The following is a 24,160-nucleotide window of genomic DNA, read 5'->3' on the forward strand; positions in this document are numbered from 1 at the left end:
ATTTGGTCCTTATTACTTGATCACGCCATTTGCACTTCATGGAAGAATACATTAACACTTAAAACTAAGGGGGTCATTTCGAGTTGATCGCTCGCTAGCTACTTTTTGCAGCCGCTGCAACGCATAGTCGCCGCCCACTGGGGAGTGTATATTTGCTGTGCAAGAGTGCGATCGCATGTGCAGCTGAGCGGTCCAAAAATAATTTGTGCAGTTTCTGAGTAGCTTAGAACTTATTCAGCCGCTGCGATCACTTCAGCCTGTCCGGTCCTGGAATTGACGTCAGACATCCGCCCTGCAAACGCTTGGACACGCCTGCGTTTTTCCAAACACTCCCAGAAAACAGTCAGTTGACACCCACAAATGCCTTCTTCCTGTCAATCTCCTTGCGAACGGCTGTGCGAATGGATTCTTCGTTAAATCCATCGCACAGCAACGATCTGCTTTGTACCTGTACGACGAGCCTGCGCATTGTGGTGAATACGCATGTGCAGTAGTGACCTGATCGCTGCGCTGCGAAAAACGGCAGCGTGCGATCAGGTCGGAATGACCCCCTTAAGTTTTCGCTTCAACTTGCAGTCCACTTGAGTTCCCTCATCTGCATCCTCTTCCTTACTACTACTACTGATGCTTCTATGCTAAATAAACCAAAGGTTTTCTGAACTCCAGGTAACATTTTCAGCCAGGACAAAGCATTACTCGACTGAAAATTGGCCACAGAAATCCAAAGTGCTGTGTGTACACTGCCAGTTGACAACCCTTTGCATTTTACCCAGCAGGCCAATCTCTCCTACCTATCCGAGGCTCAGAACAGGAGTCTCCTGCTTCTTTTTAAGAAGCAACTGTAAGTTTAACGTAGAAAGACGAAGGGAAAGAACCCCTGCCCTAGTACCAGCTTTGGCAGGAGGTTTGCTTAGGGGAGAAGCTCTGTTTTCAGCAGAAGCTCTTCTATAAAGACTTTGTGACTTATGACCATGCTCCTAAATGATTCTCTTAAAGCAAACGTGTTGGGTGTTATATATTCCGTTAGCATTGTTCCTTTCCTGACTTTTGATCATCACCTCTATTACCGTAAGGTGTGTTATGTGGATGACTGGGCTTTAAAAACCTCACCATACAACCACACAATTATATAGTGATGTTATTCTTAGTACACATTTTTCATCCAATTCCGCATTTTTGCTGTTATTACCTGGCTCCCAGTTCTGTCAAGTCCGCACGTATATATAACAAATGTACATTATGGACGCGCGCGTCACAAGCACGCAACAGGACCGAAACACAAAGCTTGGTGCCTACATATGTGCCCAGCACCTGTTTGCAATAAGATGTTAAGCTATGATAACATATATAAATCACCAACTATTACAGCAAATGTTCTTGTAGTTCAAAGGCAGCAATGTTTTTCATAGGCTGCCTAGGCACAGATGTGCGGCCAGTGGCAGCTTTATAAGAGGCTATATATCATGCCGTTGTACACGATGAGGAATTGAAAACAAAAAGGAGGCCAGGAGGAGAGATTATAAAGCTGCTGGGTGCAACAAGGAGAGAAGAAAAAGAAAATCAAGATTATTTCTGCTCTTGGGGCACCTGTGTTATTGGAAGTACAATGCACCTGCATCTCGTTACATCTACTACATCCTGATCTTATTACCGAAGGTTGCCGAAAGCACAAGGCGTACAGTATAGCGGCTTGCGGCAGCTGTGGGGCCTGCTTAATCTTTACAAGGGACAGCGCAACTTCCAGCTCAATCTTCACAGGGTACAGGTGAAAACAGAACAGAAGACAGATAATGCTGGAGGACTTATATGCACTAGGTTACGCCACAAAGAGGAAAAAGTTAAAATGTTGGGTGAAATACTTCTATTTATGGTATATTTATGCACCAAATGTGTGCGCCTTGGGACGTATTCCCATGTACAGCTGGGCTCCTACCTGACACGCGGGCCATTCTCGTGGAGAAGTAGCACTGCTCTAAGTCTTCAAAATGTGCGGTGAGGCGTTTCCGACGGGATGCCAGCGTGCTGTTATACCACGGCTGCTTCTTTGTCTGGAGAGAAGAGAAGGGGGTGATCAGGGGATTACATGAACATTACAAATGCCATAACAGACACTGCTGTCATTTTATATACAAATCCAAAATAATATCTGCAAATAAAACAAACACCACACACAGAAGCCTGGTTAGTAGATAACATCTATACAGGAGACGACAAATACACTAATACACAAAATGAGTTGTGTGTCACCCACTCTGGTAGAATTGTCACACAACTACCTGTCCATCATTCCCCCACCTCTGGGACCTTTGTTATCTGTCTGAGGCAGCCATCGCCCAAACGAGCCTGTACTGGGAGGGCCAGTAGTTGCCTGAAAGCACTGGTAGTATTGGCGGCCTGTCACACCACATCTCCAGCACAAAGAAGCTGCCTTTTCTAGCCGTTCTTTGGGCCCTACGCCCATCACACAATTCTTCTGCCACTGTTCTACAATGAGATAGGGCAACCAGTGGGGCACTAGAGAAAGTTCTAGTGAACCGTTCTGGCAGAAAGTGTAAATACCTCAAGAGCAAAATAAATACATTTAGGTAAAGAGAACAAACAAAGACCAATGGACATGGAACAGCGGAAACTTTCTAACTTTCCAGCGCCGAAAACACTGAAAGTGCATTGTAACAAGACAACAGTCTAAGGGGGACATTTACTAAGCAGTGATAAGATCGGAGAAGTGAGCCAGTGGAGAAGTTGCCCCATCAACCAATCAACAGCTCTGCATAATTTTATAGTATGCAAATTATAGATGTTACTTCAGTGCTGATTGGTTGCCATGGGCAACTTCTCCACTGGCTCACTTCTTTGCTCTTATCACTGCTTAGTAAATGTCCCCCTAAATGAGCTGTGCTCACCGTGCAGCCTGCCTCAGCTGCTTACCCAGCCCCTCAGAGTATTAGCCGAACGCAGGAGGCTAAACTGACCGCAGCACAGACTGAGGAGAGTGATGGCTGAGAACTCAGAGGAGACATCAGGCAGATTGCTGTGCTCAGAGAAGTTAATATCGCCCTACTTTCTGTCTGAGCAGCGGGGTGCATAGATTGAATGGGGCAAGGTGGGAAATAGGTAGGCTGGTGACAAGAACATCACAGTAATCAAGGCGATAGAGGATGAGTGCATGGATAAGAGACTTTCAGGGTGAGAAAAGGCCCAATCACTGAAAAGTTGTGGAGATGCAAATGACAGGATTGAGAGAGAGAGAGAGAGAGAGAGAGAGAGAGAGAGAGAGAGAGAGAGAGAGAGAGAGAGAGAGAGAGAGAGAGAGATGGGGAGAGCACAGATTCTAGTATGACACCTAAATTTGGACACGGGGAACAGAGGAAAGTGAGGTATATTCAACAGTGAGTAGGCCATGGGAATCTAAAACTGCAGTTTTAAAGAGTTTCTGTTCACACACAAATAAATATAATAATAAGATTTTACTCACCGGTAAATCTATTTCTCGTAGTCCGTAGTGGATGCTGGGACTCCGTAAGGACCATGGGGATTAGCGGCTCCGCAGGAGACTGGGCACAACTAAAGAAAGCTTTAGGACTACCTGGTGTGCACTGGCTCCTCCCACTAAGACCCTCCTCCAGACCTCAGTTAGGATACTGTGCCCGGAAGAGCTGACACAAATAGGAAGGATTTTGAATCCCGGGTAAGACTCATACCAGCCACACCAATCACACCGTATAACTCGTGATACTATACCCAGTTAACAGTATGAAATATAACTGAGCCTCTCAACAGATGGCTCAACAATAACCCTTTAGTTAGGCAATAACTATAAACAAGTATTGCAGACAATCCGCACTTGGGATGGGCGCCCAGCATCCACTACGGACTACAAGTAATAGATTTACCGGTGAGTAAAATCTTATTTTCTCTGACGTCCTAAATGGATGCTGGGACTCCGTAAGGACCATGGGGATTATACCAAAGCTCCTAAACGGGCGGGAGAGTGCGGATGACTCTGCAGCACCGAATGAGCAAACTCTAGGTCCTCCTCAGCCAGGGTATCAAACTTGTAGACTGTTGCAAAAATGTTTGAACTCGACCAAGTAACAGCTCGGCAAAGTTGTAAAGCCGAGACCCCTCGGGCAGCCGCCCAAGAAGAGCCCACTTTCCTCGTGGAATGGGCTTTTACAGATTTAGGGTGCGGCAGTCCAGCCGCAGCATGTGCAAGTTGAATCGTGCTACAGATCCAGCGAGCAATAGTCTGCTTAGAAGCAGGAGCACCCAGCTTGTTGGGTGCATACAGGATAAATAGCGAGTCAGTTTTCCTGACTCCAGCCGTCCTGGAAACATATACTTTTCAGGGCCCTGACTACGTCCAGTAACTTGGAATCCTCCAAGTCCCAAGTAGCCGCAGGCACCACAATAGGTTGGTTCACATGAAAAACTGATACCACCTTAGGAAGGAATTGGGAACGAGTCCTCAATTCCGCCTTATCCATATAAAATACAGATAAGGGCTTTTGTATGACAAAGCCGCCAATTCTGATACACAACTAGCCGACGCCACGGCCCACAGCATGACCACTTTCCACGTGAGGTATTGTAGCTCCACGGATTTAAGTGGCTCAACCCAATGCGACTTCAGGAAATCCAACACCACGTTGAGATCCCACGGTGCCACTTGAGGCACAAACGGGGGCTGACTATGCAGCACTCCCTTAACAAAAGTCCGAACTTCAGGCAGTGAAGCCAGTTCTATTTTGGAAGAAAATCGATAGAGTCGAAATCTGGACCTTCATGGAATCCAATTTTAGGCCCATAGTCACCTCTGACTGTAGGAAGTGCAGAAATCGACCTAGCTGAAATTTCTCCTTTGGGGCCTTCCTGGCCTCACAGCACGCAACATATTTCCACCATATGCGGTGATAATGGTTTGCGTTCACTTCTTTCCTAGCTTTAAATAGCATAGGGATAACTTCCTCCGGAATGCCCTTTTCCTTCAGGATCCGGCGTTCAACCGCCATGCCGTCAAACGCAGCCGCGGTACGTCTTGGAACAGACAGGCCCCCTGCTGCAGCAGGTCCTGTCTGAGCGGCAGAGGCCATGGGTCCTCTGAGATCATTTCTTGGAGTTCTGGTTACCAAGCTCTTCTTGGCCAACCCGGAACAATGAGTATAGTTCTTACTCCTCTCCTTCTTATTATTCTCATTACCCTGGGTAAGAGAGGCAGAGAAGGGAACACATACACCGACTGGTACACCCACGGTGTTACCAGAGCGTCCACAGCTATCGCCTGAGGGTCCCTTGACCTGGCGCAATATCTTTGTAGCTTTTTGTTGAGGCGGGACGGTGTACAATCATTTGGAAGACTTCTGGATGAAGTCCCCACTCTCCCGGGTGGAGGTCGTGTCTTCTGAGAAAGTCTGCTTCTCAGTTGTCCACTCCGGGAATGAACCCTGCTGACAGTGCTGACACATGATTTTCCGCCCATCGGAGAATCCTTGTGGCTTCTGCCATTGCCATCCTGCTTCTTGTGCCGCCCTGTCGGTTTACATGAGCGACCACCGTGATGTTGTCTGACTGGATCAGCACCGGCCGGTGTTGAAGCAGGGGTCTAGCCTGACTTAGGGCATTGTAAATGGCCCTTAGTTCCAGATATTTATGTGTAGGGAAGTCTCCTGACTTTTCCATAGCCTTGGAAGTTTCTTCCCTGTGTGACTGCCCCCCAGCCTCGAAGGCTGGCATCCGTGGTCACCAGGACCCAGTCCTGTATGCCGAATCTGCGGCCCCCTAGAAGATGAGCACTCTGCAGCCACCACAACAGCGACACCCTGGCCCTTGGAGACAGGGTTATCCGCCGATGCATCTGAAGATGCGACCCGGACCACTTGTCCAACAGATCCCACTGGAAAATCCTTGCATGGGACCTGGCGAATGGAATTTCTTCGTAAGAAGCCACCATCCTTCCCAGGGCTCGCGTGCATTGATGCACCGACACCTGTATACGTATTAGGAGGTCTCTGTCTAGAGACGACAACTCCTTGGACTTCTCCTCCGGGAGAAACCCTTTTTATCCTGTTCTGTGTCCAGAACCATACCCAGGAACAGTAGATGCGTCGTAGGAACCAGCTGCGACTTTGGAATATTCAGAATCCAGCCGTGCTGTTGTAGCACTTCCCGAGATAGTGCTACTCCGCCGAACAACTGCTCCCTGGACCTCGCCTTTATAAGGAGATCGTCCAAGTACGGGATAATTATTTCGGCCATTACCTTGGTAAATACCTCGGTGCCGGGGACAGACCAACGGCAACGTCTGGAATTGGTAATGACAATCCTGTACCACAATTATGAGGTACTCCTGGTGAAGAGGGTAAATAGGGACATGCAGGTAAGCATCCTTGATGTCCAGTGATACCATGAAATTCTCCAGGCTTGCAATAATCGCCCTGAGCGATTCCATTTTGAACTTGAACCTTCGTATATAAGTGTTCAAGGCTTTCAATTTTAGAATGGGTCTCACCGAACCGTCTGGTTTCGGTACCACAACATTTTGGAATAGTAACCCCGGCCTTGTTGAAGGAGGGGTACCTTGATTTCACCTGCTGGAAGTACAGCTTGTGAATTGCCGCCAGTACTACCTTTCTCCGAGGGCAGCAGGCAAGGCTGATGTGAGGTAACGGCGAGGGGGAGTCGCCTCGTACTCCAGCCTGTATCCCTGTGATACTATTTGCAGAACCTAGGGATCCACCTGTGGGCAAGCCCACTGGTCCCTGAAGTTCCCGAGACGCACCCCTACCGCACCTGTCTCCACCTGTGGAGCCCCAACGTCATGCGGTGGACTCAGAGGAAGCGGGGGAAGATTTTTGATCCTGGGAACTGGCTGCTGGTGCAGCTTTTTCCTTCTTCCCTTGTCTCTGTGCAGAAAGGAAGCGCCTTTGACCCGCTTGCTTTTCTGAAGCCGAAAGGACTGTACCTGAAAATACAGTGCTTTCTTAGGCTGTGAGGAAACCTGAGGTAAAAAATTTTCTTCCCAGCTGTTGCTGTGGATACGAGGTCCCAGAGACCATCCCCAAACAATTCCTCACCCTTATAAGGCAGAATCTCCATGTGCCTTTTATAGGCAGCATCACCTGTCCACTGCCGGGTTTCTAATACCCTCCTGGCAGAATGGACATTGCATTAATTCTGGATGCCAGCCGGCAAATATCCCTCTGTGCATCCTTTATATCTAAGACGACGTCTTTAATATGCTCTATGTTAGCAAACTATTATCCCTGTCTTAGAGTATTAATATTATCTGACTGGGTATCAGACCACGCTGCAGCAGCACGATTTATGCTGAGGCAATTGCAGGTCTCAGTATATAACCTGAGTGTGTATATACAGACTTCAGGATAGCCTCCTGCTTTTTATCAGCAGGCTCCTTCAAGGTGGCCGTATCCTAAGATGGCAGTGCCACCTTTTTTGACAACCGTGTGAGCGCCTTATCCACCCTAAGGGATATCTCCCAACGTGACCTATCCTCTGGCGGGAAAGGGTACGCCATCAGTAACTTTTTAGAAATTACCAGTTTCTTATCGGGGGAACCCACGCTACTTTACACACTTCATTCATTCATCTGATGGGGGAACAAAACACTGGCTGCTTTTTCTCCCCAAAAATAAAACCCCTTTTATGTGGTACTTGGGTTCATGTCAGAAATGCGTAACACATTTTTCATTGCCGAGATCATGTAACGGATGTTCCTAGTGGATTGTGTATATGTCTCAACCTCGTCGACACTGGAGTCAGACTCCGTGTCGACATCTGTGTCTGCCATCTGAGGTAACGGGCGCTTTTTTGAGCCCCTGATGGCCTTTGAGACGCCTGGGCAGGCGCGGGCTGAGAAGCCGGCTGTCCCACAGCTGTTTTACGTCATCCAGCCTTCTATGTAAGGAGTTGACATTGTCGGTTAATACCTTCCACCTATCCATCCACTCTGGTGTCGTCCCCACAGGGGGCGACATCCCATTTATCGGCCTCAGCTCCACCTCCACGTAACCTTCCTCATCCCACATGTCAACACAGCCGTACCGACACACAGCACACACACAGGGAATGCTCTGACTGAGGACAGGACCCCACAAAGTCCTTTGGGGAGACAGAGAGAGAGTATGCCAGCACACACCAGAGCGCTATATAATGCAGGGATTAACACTAACTGAGTGATTTTTCCCCCAATAGCTGCTTGTATAAACAATATTGCGCCTAAATTTAGTGCCCCCCCCCTCTCTTTTTAACCCTTTGAGTCTGAAAACTACAGGGGAGAGCCTGGGGAGCTGTCTTCCAGCTGCACTGTGAAGAGAAAATGGCGCCAGTGTGCTGAGGGAGATAGCTCCGCCCCTTTTTCGCAGACTTTTCTCCCGCTTTTTTATGGATTCTGGCAGGGGTATTTATCACATATATAGCCTCTGGGGCTATATATTGTGATATTTTTGCCAGGCAAGGTGTTTATATTGCTGCTCAGGGCGCCCCCCCCCCCCAGCGCCCTGCACCCATCAGTGACCGGAGTGTGAGGTGTGCATGAGGAGCAATGGCGCACAGCTGCAGTGCTGTGCGCTACCTTGGTGAAGACTGAAGTCTTCTGCCGCCGATTTTCCGGAACACTTCTTGCTTCTGGCTCTGTAAGGGGGCCGGCGGCGCGGCTCCGGGACCGAACATCAATGGCCGGTTCCATGCGGTCGATCCCTCTGGAGCTAATGGTGTCCAGTAGCCTAAGAAGCCCAAGCTACCACCAGTTAGGTAGGTTCGCTTCTTCTCCCCTTAGTCCCTCGCTGCAGTGAGTCTGTTGCCAGCAGATCTCACTGTAAAATAAAAAACCTAAAATATACTTTCTTTCTAGGAGCTCAGGAGAGCCCCTAGTGTGCATCCAGCTCAGCCGGGCACAAGAATCTAACTGAGGTCTGGAGGAGGGTCTTAGTGGGAGGAGCCAGTGCACACCAGGTAGTCCTAAAGCTTTCTTTAGTTGTGCCCAGTCTCCTGCGGAGCCGCTAATCCCCATGGTCCTTACGGAGTCCCAGCATCCACTTAGGACGTCAGAGAAAATAAGATTTTACTTACCGATAAATCTATTTCTCATAGTCCGTAGTGGATGCTGGGGACTCCGTCAGGACCATGGGGAATAGCGGCTCCGCAGGAGACAGGGCACAAAAGCAAGCTTTTAGGATCACATGGTGTGTACTGGCTCCTCCCCCTATGACCCTCCTCCAAGCCTCAGTTAGGAACTGTGCCCGGACGAGCGTACACAATAAGGAAGGATCTTGAATCCCGGGTAAGACTCATACCAGCCACACCAATCACACCGTACAACTTGTGATTTGAACCCAGTTAACAGTATGATAACAATGAAGTAGCCTCTAAAAAAGATGGCTCACAACAATAATAACCCGATTTTTTTGTAACAATAACTATGTACAAGTAATGCAGACAATCCGCACTTGGGATGGGCGCCCAGCATCCACTACGGACTATGAGAAATAGATTTATCGGTAAGTAAAATCTTATTTTCTCTAACGTCCTAGTGGATGCTGGGGACTCCGTCAGGACCATGGGGATTATACCAAAGCTCCCAAACGGGCGGGAGAGTGCGGATGACTCTGCAGCACCGAATGAGAGAACTCCAGGTCCTCCTCAGCCAGGGTATCAAATTTGTAGAATTTAGCAAACGTGTTTGCCCCTGACCAAGTAGCTGCTCGGCAAAGTTGTAAAGCCGAGACCCCTCGGGCAGCCACCCAAGATGAGCCCACCTTCCTTGTGAAATGGGCACTTACAGATTTTGGCTGTGGCAGGCCTGCCACAGAATGTGCAAGCTGAATTGTACTACAAATCCAACGAGCAATAGTCTGCTTAGAAGAAGGAGCACCCAGCTTTTTTGGGTGCCTACAATATAAACAGCAAGTCAGACTTTCTGACTCCAGCCGTCCTGGAATTATTTATATATATATATTTTCAGGGCCCTGACAACGTCTAGCAACTTGGAGTCCTCCAAGTCCCTAGTAGCCGCAGGCACCACAATAGGTTGTTTCAGGTGAAACGCTGACACCACCTTAGGAAGAAACTGGGGACGAGTCCGCAGTTCTGCCCTGTCCGAATGGAAAATCAAATATGGGCTTTTGTAAGACAAAGCCGCCAATTTTGACAATCGCCTGGCCGAGGCCAGGGCCAACAGCATGGTCACTTTCCATGTGAGATATTTCAAATCCACAGATTTGAGTGGTTCAAACCAATATGATTTGAGGAATCCCAACACTACGTTGAGATCCCACGGTGCCACTGGAGGCACACAAAGGATGTATATCTGGACTTCAGGAACTGAAGCCAATTCTTTCTGGAAGAAAATCTATAGGGCCGAAACTTGAACCTTAATGGACCCCAATTTGAGGCTCATAGACACTCCTGTTTGCAGGAAGTGCAGAAATCGACCTAGTTGAAATTTTTTCGTGGGGCCTTCCTGGCCTCACCCACGCAACATATTTTTACCACATGTGGCGATAACGTTGTGCGGTCACCTCCTTCCTGGCTTTGACCAGGGTAGGTATGACCTCTTCCGGAATGCCTTTTCCCTTAGGATCCGGCGTTCAAACCGCCATGCCGTCAAACGCAGTCGCGGTAAGTCTTGGAACAGACAAGGTCCCTGCTGGAGCAGGTCCTTTCTTAAAGGCCAATGCCACGGTTCCTCTTGGAACAGACATGGTACTTGCTGAAAGCAAATCCCTTCTTAGCTCCCGAGGCCATTAGTCCTCTGTGAGCATCTCTTGAAGTTCCGGTTACCAAGTCCCTCTTGGCCAATCCGGAGCCACGAGTATAGTTCTTACTCCTCTATGTCTTATAATTCTCAATACCTTGGTTATGAGAAGCAGAGGAGGGAACACATACACCGACTGTTACACCCACGGTGTTACCAGGACGTCCACAGCTATCGCCTGAAGGTCTCGTGACCTGGCGCAATACCTGTCCCATTTTTTGTTCGGGCGGGACGCCATCATGTCCACCTTTGGTCTTTCCCAACGGTTCACAATCATGCGGAAAACTTCCCGATGAAGTTCCCACTCTCCCGGGTGGAGGTCGTGCCTGCTGAGGAAGTCTGCTTCCCAGTCGTCCACTCCCGGAATGAACACTGCTGACAGTGCTATCACATGATTTTCCGCCTAGCGAAAAATCATTGCAGTTTTGCCACTGCCCTCCTGCTTCTTGTGCCGCCCTTTCTGTTTACGTGGGCGACTGCCGTGATGTTATCCCACTGGATCAATACCGGCTGACCTTGAAGCAGAGGTCTTGCTAAGCTTAGAGCATTATAAATTTGCTCTTAGCTCCAGTATATTTATGTGGAGAGAATTCTCCAGACTTGATCACACTCCTTGTGTGACTGCTCCCCAGCCTCTCAGGCTGCCCTCCGTGGTCACGAGCATCCATCCTGAATGCCGAATCTGCGGCCCTCTAGAAGATGAGCACTCTGTAATCACCACAGGAGAGACACCCTTGTCCTTGGATATAGGGTTATCCGCTGATGCATCTGAAGATGCGATCCGGACCATTTGTCCAGCAGATCCCACTGAAGAGTTCTTGCGTGAAATCTGCCGAATGGAAGCGCTTCGTAATAAGCCACCATTTTTACCAGGACTCTTGTGCAATGATGCACTGACACTTTTCCTGGTTTTAGGAGGATCCCGATTAGCTCGGATAACTCCCTGGCTTTCTCCTCTGGGAGAAACGCCTTTTCCTGGACTGTGTCCAGAATCATCCCTAGGACCAGCAGACGTGTCGTCGGAACAACTGCGGTTTTGGAATATTTAGAATCCACCCGTGCTGTCGTAGAACTACTTGAGATAGTGCTACTCCGACCTCCAACTGTTCTCTGGACCTTGTTCTTATCAGGAGGTCGTCCATTTTCTTTGAAGACGAATCCTCCTTTCGGTCATTACCTTGGTAAGGACCCGGGGTGCCTTGGACAATCCAACGGCATCGTCTTGAAACTGATAGTGACAGTTCTGTACCACGAACCTGAGGTACCCTTGGTGAGAAAAGGCAAATTTTGGGACATGGAGGTAAGCATCCCTGATGTCCCGGGACACCATATAGTCCCCTTGTTCTTTGCTATCACTGCTCTGAGTGACTCCATCTGGATTTGAACCCTTGTAAGTGTTCAAATTTTTCAGATTTAGAATAGGTCTCACCTAGCCTTCAGTACCACCATATAGTGTGGAGTAATACCCCTTTCCTTGTTGTCGGAGGGGTAATTTTATTTATCACCTGCTGGGAATACAGCTTGTGAATTGTTTTCAATACTGCCTCCCTGTCGGAGGGAGACATTGGTACAGCAGACTACAGGAACCTGCGAGGGGGGAAACCTCTCGACCTTCCAATCTGTACCCCTTGGATACTACTTGTAGGATCCAGGGGTCCTGTACGGTCCCAGCGTCATGCTGAGATCTTGGTAGAAGCGGTGGAGGGCTTCTGTTCCTGGGAATGGGCTGCCTGCTGCAGTCTTCTTCCCTTTCCTCTATCCCTGGGCAGATATGACTCTTATAGGGACGAAAGGACTGAGGCTGAAAAGACTGTGTCTTTTTCTGCAGAGATGTGACTTAGGGTAAAAAACGGTGGATTTTCCAGCAGTTGCCCTGGCCACCAGGTCCCATGGACCGACCCCAAATAACTCCTCCCCTTTATACGGCAATACATCTTTGTGCCGTTTGGAATCTGCATCCCCTGACCACTGTCGTGTCCATAAACATCTTCTGGCAGATATGGACATCGCATTTACTCTTGATGCCAGAGTGCAAATATCCCTCTGCGCATCTCGCATATATAGAAATGCATCCTTTAAATGCTCTATAGTCAATAAAATACTGTCCCTGTCAAAGGTATCAATATTTTTAGTCAGGGAATCCGACCAAGCCACCTCAGCTCTGCACATCCAGGCTGAGGCGATCGCTGGTCGCAGTATAACACCAGCATGTGTGTGTATACTTTTTAGGATATTTTTCAGCCTCCTATCAGCTGGCTCCTTAAGTACGGCCCTATCCGTAGATGGTACCGCCACTTGTTCTGATAAGCGTGTGAGCGCCTTATCCACCCTGAGGGGTGTTTCCCACCGCGCCTTAACTTCTGGCGGGAAAGGGTATACCGCCAATAATTTTCTATCGGGGGAAACCCACGCATCATCACACACTTCATTTAATTTATCTGATTCAGGAAAAACTACAGGTAGTTTTTTCACCTCACACATAATACCCTTTTTTGTGGTACTTGGAGTATCAGAAATATGTAACACCTCCTTCATTGCCCTTAACGTGTGGCCCTAAAAGAAAATACGTTTGTTTCTTCACCGTCGACACTGAAATCAGTGTCCGTGTCTGGGTCTGTGTCGACCGACTGAGGTAAATGGGCATTTTACAGCCCCTGACGGTGTTTGAGACGCCTGGACAGATACTAATTTGTTCGCCGGCCCTCTCATGTCGTCAACCGGCTTGCAGCGTGTTGACATTGTCACGTAATTTCCATAAATAAGCCATCCATTCCGGTGTCGACTCCCTAGAGAGTGACATCACCATTACAGGCAATTTGCTCCGCCTCCTCACCAATATTTTCCTCATACATGTCGACACACACGTACCGACATACAGCACACACATAGGGAATGCTCTGATAGAGGACAGGACCCACTAGCCCTTTGGGGAGACAGAGGGAGAGTTTGCCAGCACACACCAAAACGCTATAATTATCCAGGGACAACCTTTATATAAGTGTTCCTCCCTTATAGCATTTTAATATATATACATATCGCCAAATCAGTGCCCCCCCTCTCTGTTTTAACCCTGTTTCTGTAGTGCAGTGCAGGGGAGAGCATGGGAGCCTTCCCACCAGCCTTTCTGTGAGGGAAAATGGCGCTGTGTGCTGAGGAGAATAGGCCCCGCCCCCTTTTCGGCGGGCTTCTTCTCCGGAGTTTTAGATATCTGGCAGGGGTTAAATACATCCATATAGCCTCAAGGGCTATATGTGATGTATTTTTCGCCATACAGGTATTATACATTGCTGCCCAGGGCGCCCCCCCCCAGCGCCCTGCACCCTCCGTGACCGCTGTGTGAAGTGTGCTGACAACAATGGCGCACAGCTGCAGTGCTGTGCGCTACCTGATGAAGACTGAGAGTCTTCTGCCGCCTGGTTCCGGACCTCTTCATCTTCAGCGTCTGCAAGGGGGGTCGGCGGCGCGGCTCCGGGACGAACCCCAGGGCGACCCCTGTGTTCCGACTCCCTCTGGAGCTATGTCCAGTAGCCTAAGAATCCAATCCATCCTGCACGCAGGTGAGTTGAAAATCTCTCCCCTAAGTCCCTCGATGCAGTGAGCCTGTTGCCAGCAGGACTCACTGAAAATAAAGAACCTAAAAACTTTTTCTAAGTAACTCTTTAAGAGAGCCACCTAGATTGCACCCTTCTCGGCCGGGCACAAAAACCTAACTGAGGCTTGGAGGAGGGTCATAGGGGGAGGAGCCAGTACACACCATGTGATCCTAAAAGCTTGCTTTTGTGCCCTGTCTCCTGCGGAGCCGCTATTCCCCATGGTCCTGACGGAGTCCCCAGCATCCACTAGGACGTTAGAGAAATAATATTATATATATATATATATATATATATATATATATATATATATATATACATACATACACACATATATACATACATACATATATACATACATACACTTATACACATACACTATTCCTGTGCCCGGCACTCCTTGTGTATGAAATACAGTCTTGCTGTGGTGCCTTCCCGAAGGTGTTGACTCTATGGATATATGTGACAATGAGGCGGCACTCACCAGACTTGCAAAAAGTAAAAAAACGTCCTTTATTGAATTCCTATGTTTCGGGACTTCACCCCTCATCAGGGACAAGTATCGTGATACTTGTCCCTGACAAAGGTCGGAGGCCCAAAACGTAGCTATTCAATAAAGGACGTGTTTTACCTTTTGCAAGTCTGGTGAGTGCCGCCTCATTGCCACATATAAAACATTTCCTAATAAAGTAATGAGACCAATGGCAAGCTTCACGATTAGCACATTTTTAGACATGACCTTTTTAACTAAATTCTGAAACAAACAAAAACTACTGTCTGATTCAGTCTACAATGACAATGCCCCGACACCAGTCTGACCAGCCTTGTAGATGTTAATGACCAATCCAGTATAACAAACTGTCCTAGCCATCTGAACCCACTGCGAATCAGTTACACCAGGGAGACACGTGGTACATCAACTGACTAATGCCTCTGAAAAGCTGCATTCTCGTTAACACTGAGTTGACCAACACAGCGGATGTCTGGACTGTTGTAGGAAATAGGTATGCTTTGAATCTTGGAAAGACCACTCATAATCCTACTTATCAATTGCCGTAGAGAAAGAAAGAAAAAAAAAAAAAAAAAGGTCAACCCAATAATCTCACCTATTCCAAAGTAATCCTGCAATGAGAATAACCCACTGCAAATGTTCCACATTTCTGTAACAGTGCCCAGTAACAGATGCCTGGACGCTCAAATGCAAATCAACAATTACCGCAATTATTTCAGAAATTAGGCATTTTAATGGCAACCTACATTTTGTTGCACAACCACAATACAAAGATAAGCCTGGCTGCCGATTCCGTAGGGGCACAGAAAATGATACCATTTATGGCCTCATTGTCTCAAACTCATTTCAGCTACAAGCATTACAATTACTGAATCAGAGCATTCAGCCGTTGCTGGTCCCATAAGCCAAGACATGGGAAAAAACACAAATCAAAAGGATGTATCATAGGAAATGCTTTCAAAATGTCATTTTGTACCGGTCAGTGAGTGTTGAACCAAATTTTCCAGCTCTTTGACAGCTATCAGCTTTTTCCTAAAACCTGTGCTCTTTACAGGCTGGATTCATTTGGAAGCAAAAGAGCTGAACTCATCCAATTTCACCTTAAACGACATTTCCACTGAATTTTTTCCCCCAATCCTATTATCTAACTGATCAGATAACCTTCAACCATGGTTATACATTCTTTTAGCGGTCTTAAGGATGAACGACTACTACATTTAAAGGTGCACCTAAATCATATATATTGGTACCCATGGGTTTATGATGCATTTACATCTATGGAACGTAACATTATTCGCTCACACTGTTAATCCAAAGGCCAAAGAAATAACTGGTGAGCAATTCCATGAAAATACGGACGCAGAAGCCGTAATTTTATTAGACACGGTAATTTACTGCAGGCTAATTGAAGCAGAGGGCTATTCAATCAGTGCTGAAGGCAGCCCTCAGGCTGCAGTTAAGAGGGATTCTTATTTATTTTTTGAGCATGAGCAGTCTTGAAATACTCTATAAATAGCCTGTTTTTGGGTGCCACGAACACGTTAACACATAGGTCCGGGAGGTTATCAGATTCTATGGGTTAATACCCATTAACAGTGTAATTTACCAGGCACGAAAAGGGGGCTTTAACTGAACAGTCCGGACGTTAAAGCCGAAGCCACCACCCTTTTTCACACTTGCTAAATTAAATTCATCCCAAAACAGGAAGTAAGATGTTGGCATTAGTAATCAGTTGGAGTGCTGTATTTTGCTAATAGAGGAAAATCATTTTGATATGTGCTCTAGTGCTTCATATTAGGTCTTTTTAAACTATCAGTGTTCACTGAATGAACATATAAATGGGCTTTCATTCATTTGCACATAAAGCAATGAAAAAGGTGTTTGATTAAATTAATACACAATATCAGAGTTCGTATAATGGAAATAAGAGCAATTCCACAGCCATAAATAATTCTCTCGCCATGATGGTTAAATCAAAACGTACAAAGGTAAAGTTGTTTCAGTTGCAGAAAAAGGGAAAAAAAGAAATAGAGATAAAAAAAAGTATTACATATTACCTCAAAACTCAGTTTTGTATTAACAATTACAATGCTCGTTGCCCGCTTGGTAATTCCATTATCACAGCATGACGATTCCATTACTTTAATTCAACTATGCCTCGGTTACTCAAATAGTCATACTTTTACCAAATGTATGTAGATGTATCCCCAAAAGGTCTATATCTTGCAATCAAATTGTGAAAGTTTAGAGTTCATTCTGGAAGCTGCATTTATCAATTTTGTGTACACACACATAGTAACAAGTCTCATGAAAGATATATATTTTAGTATCAATTTAAGGCTAGATCAATAAGAACAAATGTTTTCAGTGACCGTTCATTACAAAAACTAAACAAAAAAAAGTTAAACCAGATTTATTTAAAAAGGACAAGGAAGTACTGACATAATATTTAACCCTGCGGCACTACAATAGGGTTCCCCATCCCTAGACAACATTATACCCAATAGTATCTCAATAGGAATTCTGCAGTATAGCGAATGTGCTCATCATCTCCTACACGTGGAACAAAAACCCGGAAGAGGGGGTAGTCAATGCAAGTCTTTACAATCTTAAGACTCATCACTATGGAAAGCAGGTGGCTCAGTCAAAAATTACGCAAGACAGACATACAGGGGGATATCCAATGTACCAGGACTAATTGTCCCGCCAGGGGCTATCCTATTACCCCCAATAAGCCTACACGAGTGGTGGCTTAACGGGAGTTACCTGATGCCGGTCACATGGCCGCTCCCCGTCATGTGACCGGTGAAACCAAATCCCCAGAAACAGCCCAGTTTTTGTGCGAAAATGGGGTGGTTTCTACCGAAAACATACAAGTTTCACTGAACCTGTGTGTTTTCGGGAGAAAGGTTTTTTTTTTTTTTGTTTTTTTTTACAGGATATCAATCTGGATAGCCTGTATAAAAAAAAAAAAAATGTAAAAAAAATTTGGTGAAACATCAGGAAAAATCGCGAAAAATAGGTTATCCGCCCTAGAAGCGAACTTCAACCAATTTGAAAACGAAAACAGAGTGCTAGAAAGCCAACAAAAATATAGGTATGTTTTACAAAATGGTTTGTACAATGTAGTAACGCCAACCAACGATTAGCTATGATTAGTATAGCATGATTCAAGATGTCCAATTGTCAGCTGTATATGGTAATTGGTCCAAGGATACAGCACGTGTTTCCACACAAATAACCACGGTGGCCAATAATATTCTTACTAAATAATAGGCAGCAAATTAATGTTGAGCGTACAATATTGAACAGCGGCTAAGTGCAAACATACTTTCTTTATACTGGATACAAAAGCAAAAAAATTTACTTATTTAATACAGGTGGGATGTTGGATATATTCTACGTTATTCACAAATCAAAATAAATGCACCTGTACTTGGACATTTTAACTTAAACTAGGTTACTTTTCAGGTGTTTGGATATAAACACAATCAAATCGCAAGGTAGGAAGGTCATTGAACTGAGCATATGAAGAATGTTTGCAGGAAAACTGGTGTATTTGTAAATTTTCCATGCTGGCTAATGAGTACATTACAAGGGACTATGGGTAACATAGCCACAACTACAAGTATTGCAGCAGTGAGCATACTTTGGTGTTCCAAAAACTTGAGAAAGTTCATGGAGGAAGCCTCGTCTTACTGCACATTGCGTAAATCCCATATATTAATGTACGGTACACAAAGGCATATGCAAGTCGTAATTGGGTTACACATTATACAAACCCTAATTAAACTTTTAACAAAAACTATAATTCACTTTGGATTTTAATCCTTATGGGGGCCACACACGGTGCGATTCTCGCATGATATTTGATCTTTTTAGCTCAAATAGCATTGTGTCTAGTTCAAATCGCACAGTGTGTATTGTCCCTCGCAATGCGATGCGTGTTCCGGTCTAGTCCATATCTCAAGGCAAAATAGTATGTGCAGGCAGGTATTTTTGTACTACATCACATATAGTAGTACATTGTAGTGTTTTCAAAATTGGGTGTAGTTCAAATAGCATATACCACTTAATCCAAATCGCATAGCACACATTGTACAGGCTCAAATCGCACCTAGCACAAATAGCACCGTGTGTGGGCCCCATTAGTCAGAATAACTATATTCAAGTTATGTATTAAGATATATTCCCAAAGGTATATTACACAAAAGTCTTCCTCCCCCTCTGTAACCTCTTTTACACGCTCCCTATCCACCTCAGAATCTACCTACACTCCTCAACTCACATATAAAGTCCTCAGTCAGAAATGCAATCTCCCCTTTGCCCACACTCCCTCCTGTCCCATATGCTCCCCTGCAGACTGCCACCTCTTCCCTAGTCTGGTGACTTCCTCCCACGCCCTTCACTCCCTCGCTAAGTCTGACTTTTCTACCAGTACCCCTAGTATTACATGATCCTTTCCGGCGGAAAGGATCCGACATTTCAGTATTCAATTAGCGGCCAAATTCGACAGGATTTGGCCATTCCCGACAACGTCAATCCGACTTTCTTTAAAGTCGGATTGACATTGACGGAAACGGGGCTAAAACCTGTCTGATTTGGCAACGTATCCACGTGTTTTGTTGGATTCGCTGATCCACGTGTTTTCCGACAAGTCGGAATTGCCAACCTGTCGGAAAAACGGCAGCCCAAAGGAATAGGTGGGAACAGTATCCGAGCTAAAAAAGTCGGAAAGACAAGACGGCAGTTCTGACTTGAATGTTGTAGGTGTCTCCCTGCACTTTTATTGTGGTTTTACTGTAATATTTGTATTTATATACTGTAATAACGTTATAGTCCACTGGTACTCATGCCACTGTTTATAAATCTAACCACTCTATGGCACTGTGTACACCTTGCGGTACCAAATAAACAAGAGGAGGACCATTATAATAAACTTTAGCCGACATGGCTGCACAACTTGTTCTCCATCTGGTCAGCCCATGGAACCATGTGTGAATCACGTCACTTCTTTACAATGACTTTCTATCCTGTTTGGGCTAATTTTTGCCAAAATGTATTAATTTTGTAAATATATATTGGCCAGCTTTAAAATACAATCAATAACTTGTAGTTATTTTCCATTTCTAAGAATATGTGACTGGATGACATTATGTTTTGCTCTCATCTTACAGAATTTGCTCTTGTGAAATGCAGCTGAAAGAAAACAAGTGGATACAATACATTGAGAAATGAGCATCACAGACAAGAGACACAACATTAAATGCTTGAACACCTACAATGTGTCTGTTTAAATAAGAACAGTAGTAATAAAAGAATTAAAAAAAACTCACTTGGGAGCTTCCACTGAAGCCAGGAGGTTGGCTGTACTCCGTTGAGTCGATTAAGCTACTGTAAGGGAAAAACAAAAAACAGACGATTAACACTTGGGCACACAAGTGCTGTAAACAAATAATTTGTTACCAATACTATAAAAGAGCTGACGGGAACCTCTATGGACTTACTTTTTTAAAAAAAATCTAATATGGCAGTGATTTCACCCACTGTGCCGTGGCACACTACTGTGCACTGAGCAGTCTCCAGGTGTGCCGCCATAGAAGCAGAGCCAGGCCCGTCAGTGTTTTGCCGCTACTGAGTCCCTGGAACGATCAATACTGGTAGGTTTAGTGATTGCAGAGCCAGTTCTAATTTTGGGCACTGCCAGTGTTGGGCTCTCCTGCTTTTCTCAGATGTGGCTCAGGCGTTACCTATGGAGAAGCTGTGACATGACATCCTAGGACACCCAACTGCACCATGTATCACCAGATGCGACCATGCCTGCAAGTGCTTTATCTGACCTGGTCGCACAGGATGTGACCAGTCAGATAAACTGCCTGCAGCGGCAGGGAAGAGAAACTTCCCTCCGCCGCTGCTGGCAGAGGAACCGAAAGGTCCCACTGCCTCCCTGCACCCTCCCCCTGTGTCTGCCGTGCTGCAGATCATTGCTGATTGATCAGCACGACAGGAACTCCCACCCCCCAGCGGCTGCAGACAATAGCAGCCGCTGGTAAGGGTAGAACAACCCCCCCAAGCCACCCCAGATCCCCCCTGTGTACCTGGCAGCTGTCCGGGATATAAAATCTAAAGTCGCGATGGCTGTGATGTTCCCGATCGATGTTTTGATGATTGGGGGTGGGGATTTTTGGAGGGAATATATATATATATATATATATATATATATATATATATATATATATATATATATATATATATATATATATATATATATATATTTTATTTTTTTATTTTTTTTATTTACTAAAATCATTTTGGATAGGGTTAAATTCATAACAAACGTATATGTATGTAGCCCTGCGCTACCAAATAGGAGCTGCTGGTTTATAACACTTGGGATCTTCCCTTAACAATCCCTAAAAACAACAGATATGCAAACAATGGATGGTTACAAACTAGCGCTAGTTTAAAATAGTAAACTAGCGCCAGGGTTAAATTCATGTTCTTCCCCTAATTCACTCATTAAAAAAACCTGACAATTTCGGAGCGGTTTTTGGGGAAATAAATTGTCCATTAAGTGGTTAAGGCAGTGGTTTCCAAACTTTTTTGAATCACGGCGCCCTAGAATATCAGAATTTTTTTCACGGCACCCCTAGGCCAAAAATTTCTTATTGAGAAATTTAGAAAGAAATATTACATTAAGTAGATGGCGTTTATATGTCATCCTTAGGGTCAGTTGTGTGGTGAGGGACAAGATTTGCTTCTGTTTGGCCACATATTTTATGACTGGCAGCCACCAGCACTGGTTTTGCCTATTATATTGACCATGAATAATTTGAATTTGTCCTGGACCACCAACCCAGGGCACCCCTGCAAGTGTCCCGAGGCACCCCAGGGAGCCACGGCACACAGTTTGGGAACCTCTGGGTTAAGGTCTATCTGCCATCCTGGTAGCCATCTCTGCCGTAGCTCAGAAACATTAGAACAGGCATGTCCAAACTGCGGCCCTCCAGCTGTTGAGAAACTACATATCCCAGTATGCCCTGACACGGTTTTGCTGTCAGAGAATGCTAAAGCTGTGTCATGCTGGGATGTGTAGTTTCTCAACAGCTGGAGGGCCGCAGTTTGGACATGCCTGCATTAGAAGATGTAAAAGGTATGCTACTCATACTGCTACCTGGCTACCCCCAGTGCATCCATTCAATGAAAGGAGCCACGAGGTTTGCAGATGAAGACTGCCTGGCTCTTTAACACGGATAACCCATCAAACAAGTCACGTAAGAGTTCAGGGAGCTTCATTTTAAATCTATGTAGAGACAGGCACATATTGCCTGGCCTCTGGATCTAATTTAAATAGAGAGAGATGATTACTAGTACAGGGAAGAAAGTGCAAAGGACAGACAACAAGAAAAATAAAAAATATGAAAGCTCTAACTGCAGATAAGTGGACAGTCTCCTATTCCTTTAAAGTACCATTTGCCGTCCACTAGGAAACATTGCCTACCCGCAGCAGTGAAAAATGTAAATGCACAAATGCCTACTTATTTACCGACCTGCCAGCCAATGCCATTTATAAACCTACGTTTTGGGAGATTAAATCATAACAAGTGCCCCTTCAAAAACCTGCTCCATCAGCTTTGGACATGCACGCACTTGAGAAGCGATTCTGCTTGTAAGACCAGTAACATATAGACAAAAACAGGACGGATTGATTGAATACTTGACACCTTAATTTATCTGGCAGAGGCTGTACACACGAGAGCAACCAGGAGGGACAAATGATTCTACTGTCAGGAAACATGTTCTTGCGCTGATTTAAGAGTTATTACAACTCATTTCATCTGTGTCAACAACGGAGAAAAGTCACCTTCCGTATTCCAGGTGAGGCTGAACTACATCAACAGTGATGGGAAGCCAAGTGTTACAGACAACGCTTCGAATGCGAGAGCACAATGAAAGATGTGCTTGGGTTACAGCACAAATGCCAGCTATTGCTTCTTTTGGTCCAAAAGTGATCAAGATAATTAGCCACGCTTCCTAAAGATCACAGAGCTATGGGATGGGTTTTCTCATCAGTTCAATACCTATTCCACCAATGTACATTTATTACCCAGAGATTTGGGACAAATCTGAGAAGTCAGCATTGAGATGCTAATCACACTATTATATGAAAAGAAGGATGTAACTGGAGTCATCCAAACGGAAGAGAATCCCATAGCTGAACAGCAAAATACAATGACTCAATGAAGATAAGAAGTTAGTAGAACACATACGATATGCCGTCGGTCGAGATGTCAGCAGTTACATGACCAACCGCAACACCCCAACACTGAATATGCTGACATCGGAGGGGCAAGCATTTATAACCTCCAGGCTCTAACCCTAAGGGGGATATCCAACTTACTGCGGCTAATTGTCGCGTCGGGAGGGGGGGGGGGGGGGCTATCTAATTAGCCCCGATAAACTGGCACTAGGCGCTGCTCATCAGGGATTTTTAGGTGAAACCAAATCCCCGGAAACAGACTGCTGTTTCTACCGAAAACACACAGGTTTCACTGTTGGTATTCTGACAGCCGGGACGGTAACTGACAGGATATTAACATACATTTTATATTGGGTTGACCGGTGTAATAACTGGAACTGTGTGTAATAATTTAGTATTTTTTGTATTTCACTCCTTTGATGTTTCCGTATGGTGGGTAAACACATTCATGGAAACATGGGCACTGTGCCAGTTCCTGGCCCTAGGCAGTTGGTGCTTATGCCTGGCTCCAGGCTGTTCAGTACTAAAGGCACAGCGCCACCACCTGGCTCTAGGCATCTGTTGATTACAAGCTCATTCTAGTAACAAGATGTATATGTACATTTCATCTAGAGACCTGTGTGAGGCGCCACAATTTTGTATAATGTTGTAGGTCCCTGCTTCTCTAACTATATCATTCACAATTTCTGGCTTTATACGTAGCTTCCCTCTATTACTATCAAATATCTGTTCCACGCAGCTACTTTCACCAATATAACACACAAGGACAGAGGTCCGTGCCTCCAAGACCAGAACATTCCTCTTATGAAATACTCAGTGCTGTTGAGAGCATTCTGAGGATCCTATTAGCGGTAAGATGCTTTATTCCTGCAGACTTCATAACAGAACACACAGGCTGGAAATAGCTGACAGCTGACAACAAAAATGTGCTCTATTCACAGTTAACTGTCCCTTTAGGGGGAAAAAAACCTCCCTCACATTTTCTGGTTGGAGTGGAGGGGCTGCGGATGGGATGGCTGCCTATCTGT

General features: G+C 45.6%; 1 protein-coding gene across 5 annotated transcripts in view; it reads right to left on the minus strand.

The window, feature by feature from the left end:
• COP1 (COP1 E3 ubiquitin ligase) overlaps window positions 1-24,160 on the minus strand; it is a 581,242-nt gene that overhangs the window by 293,669 nt on the left and 263,413 nt on the right. For all 5 annotated transcript variants that reach the window (XR_010186699.1, XM_063939703.1, XM_063939702.1 and 2 more), the window contains 2 exons: window positions 20,209-20,266; window positions 1,934-2,048 (listed from right to left, as the gene is read on the minus strand). Coding sequence is in view for 4 of the 5 variants with exons in the window: in XM_063939703.1 (XP_063795773.1) it covers window positions 1,934-2,048; window positions 20,209-20,266 (173 nt within the window). In the remaining variant the exon portion in view is untranslated. The remainder of the gene's footprint in view (window positions 1-1,933; window positions 2,049-20,208; window positions 20,267-24,160) is intronic.

The sequence above is a fragment of the Pseudophryne corroboree genome, chromosome 9, assembly GCF_028390025.1.
Source record: "Pseudophryne corroboree isolate aPseCor3 chromosome 9, aPseCor3.hap2, whole genome shotgun sequence".
NCBI classification, from domain to species: domain Eukaryota; kingdom Metazoa; phylum Chordata; class Amphibia; order Anura; family Myobatrachidae; genus Pseudophryne; species Pseudophryne corroboree.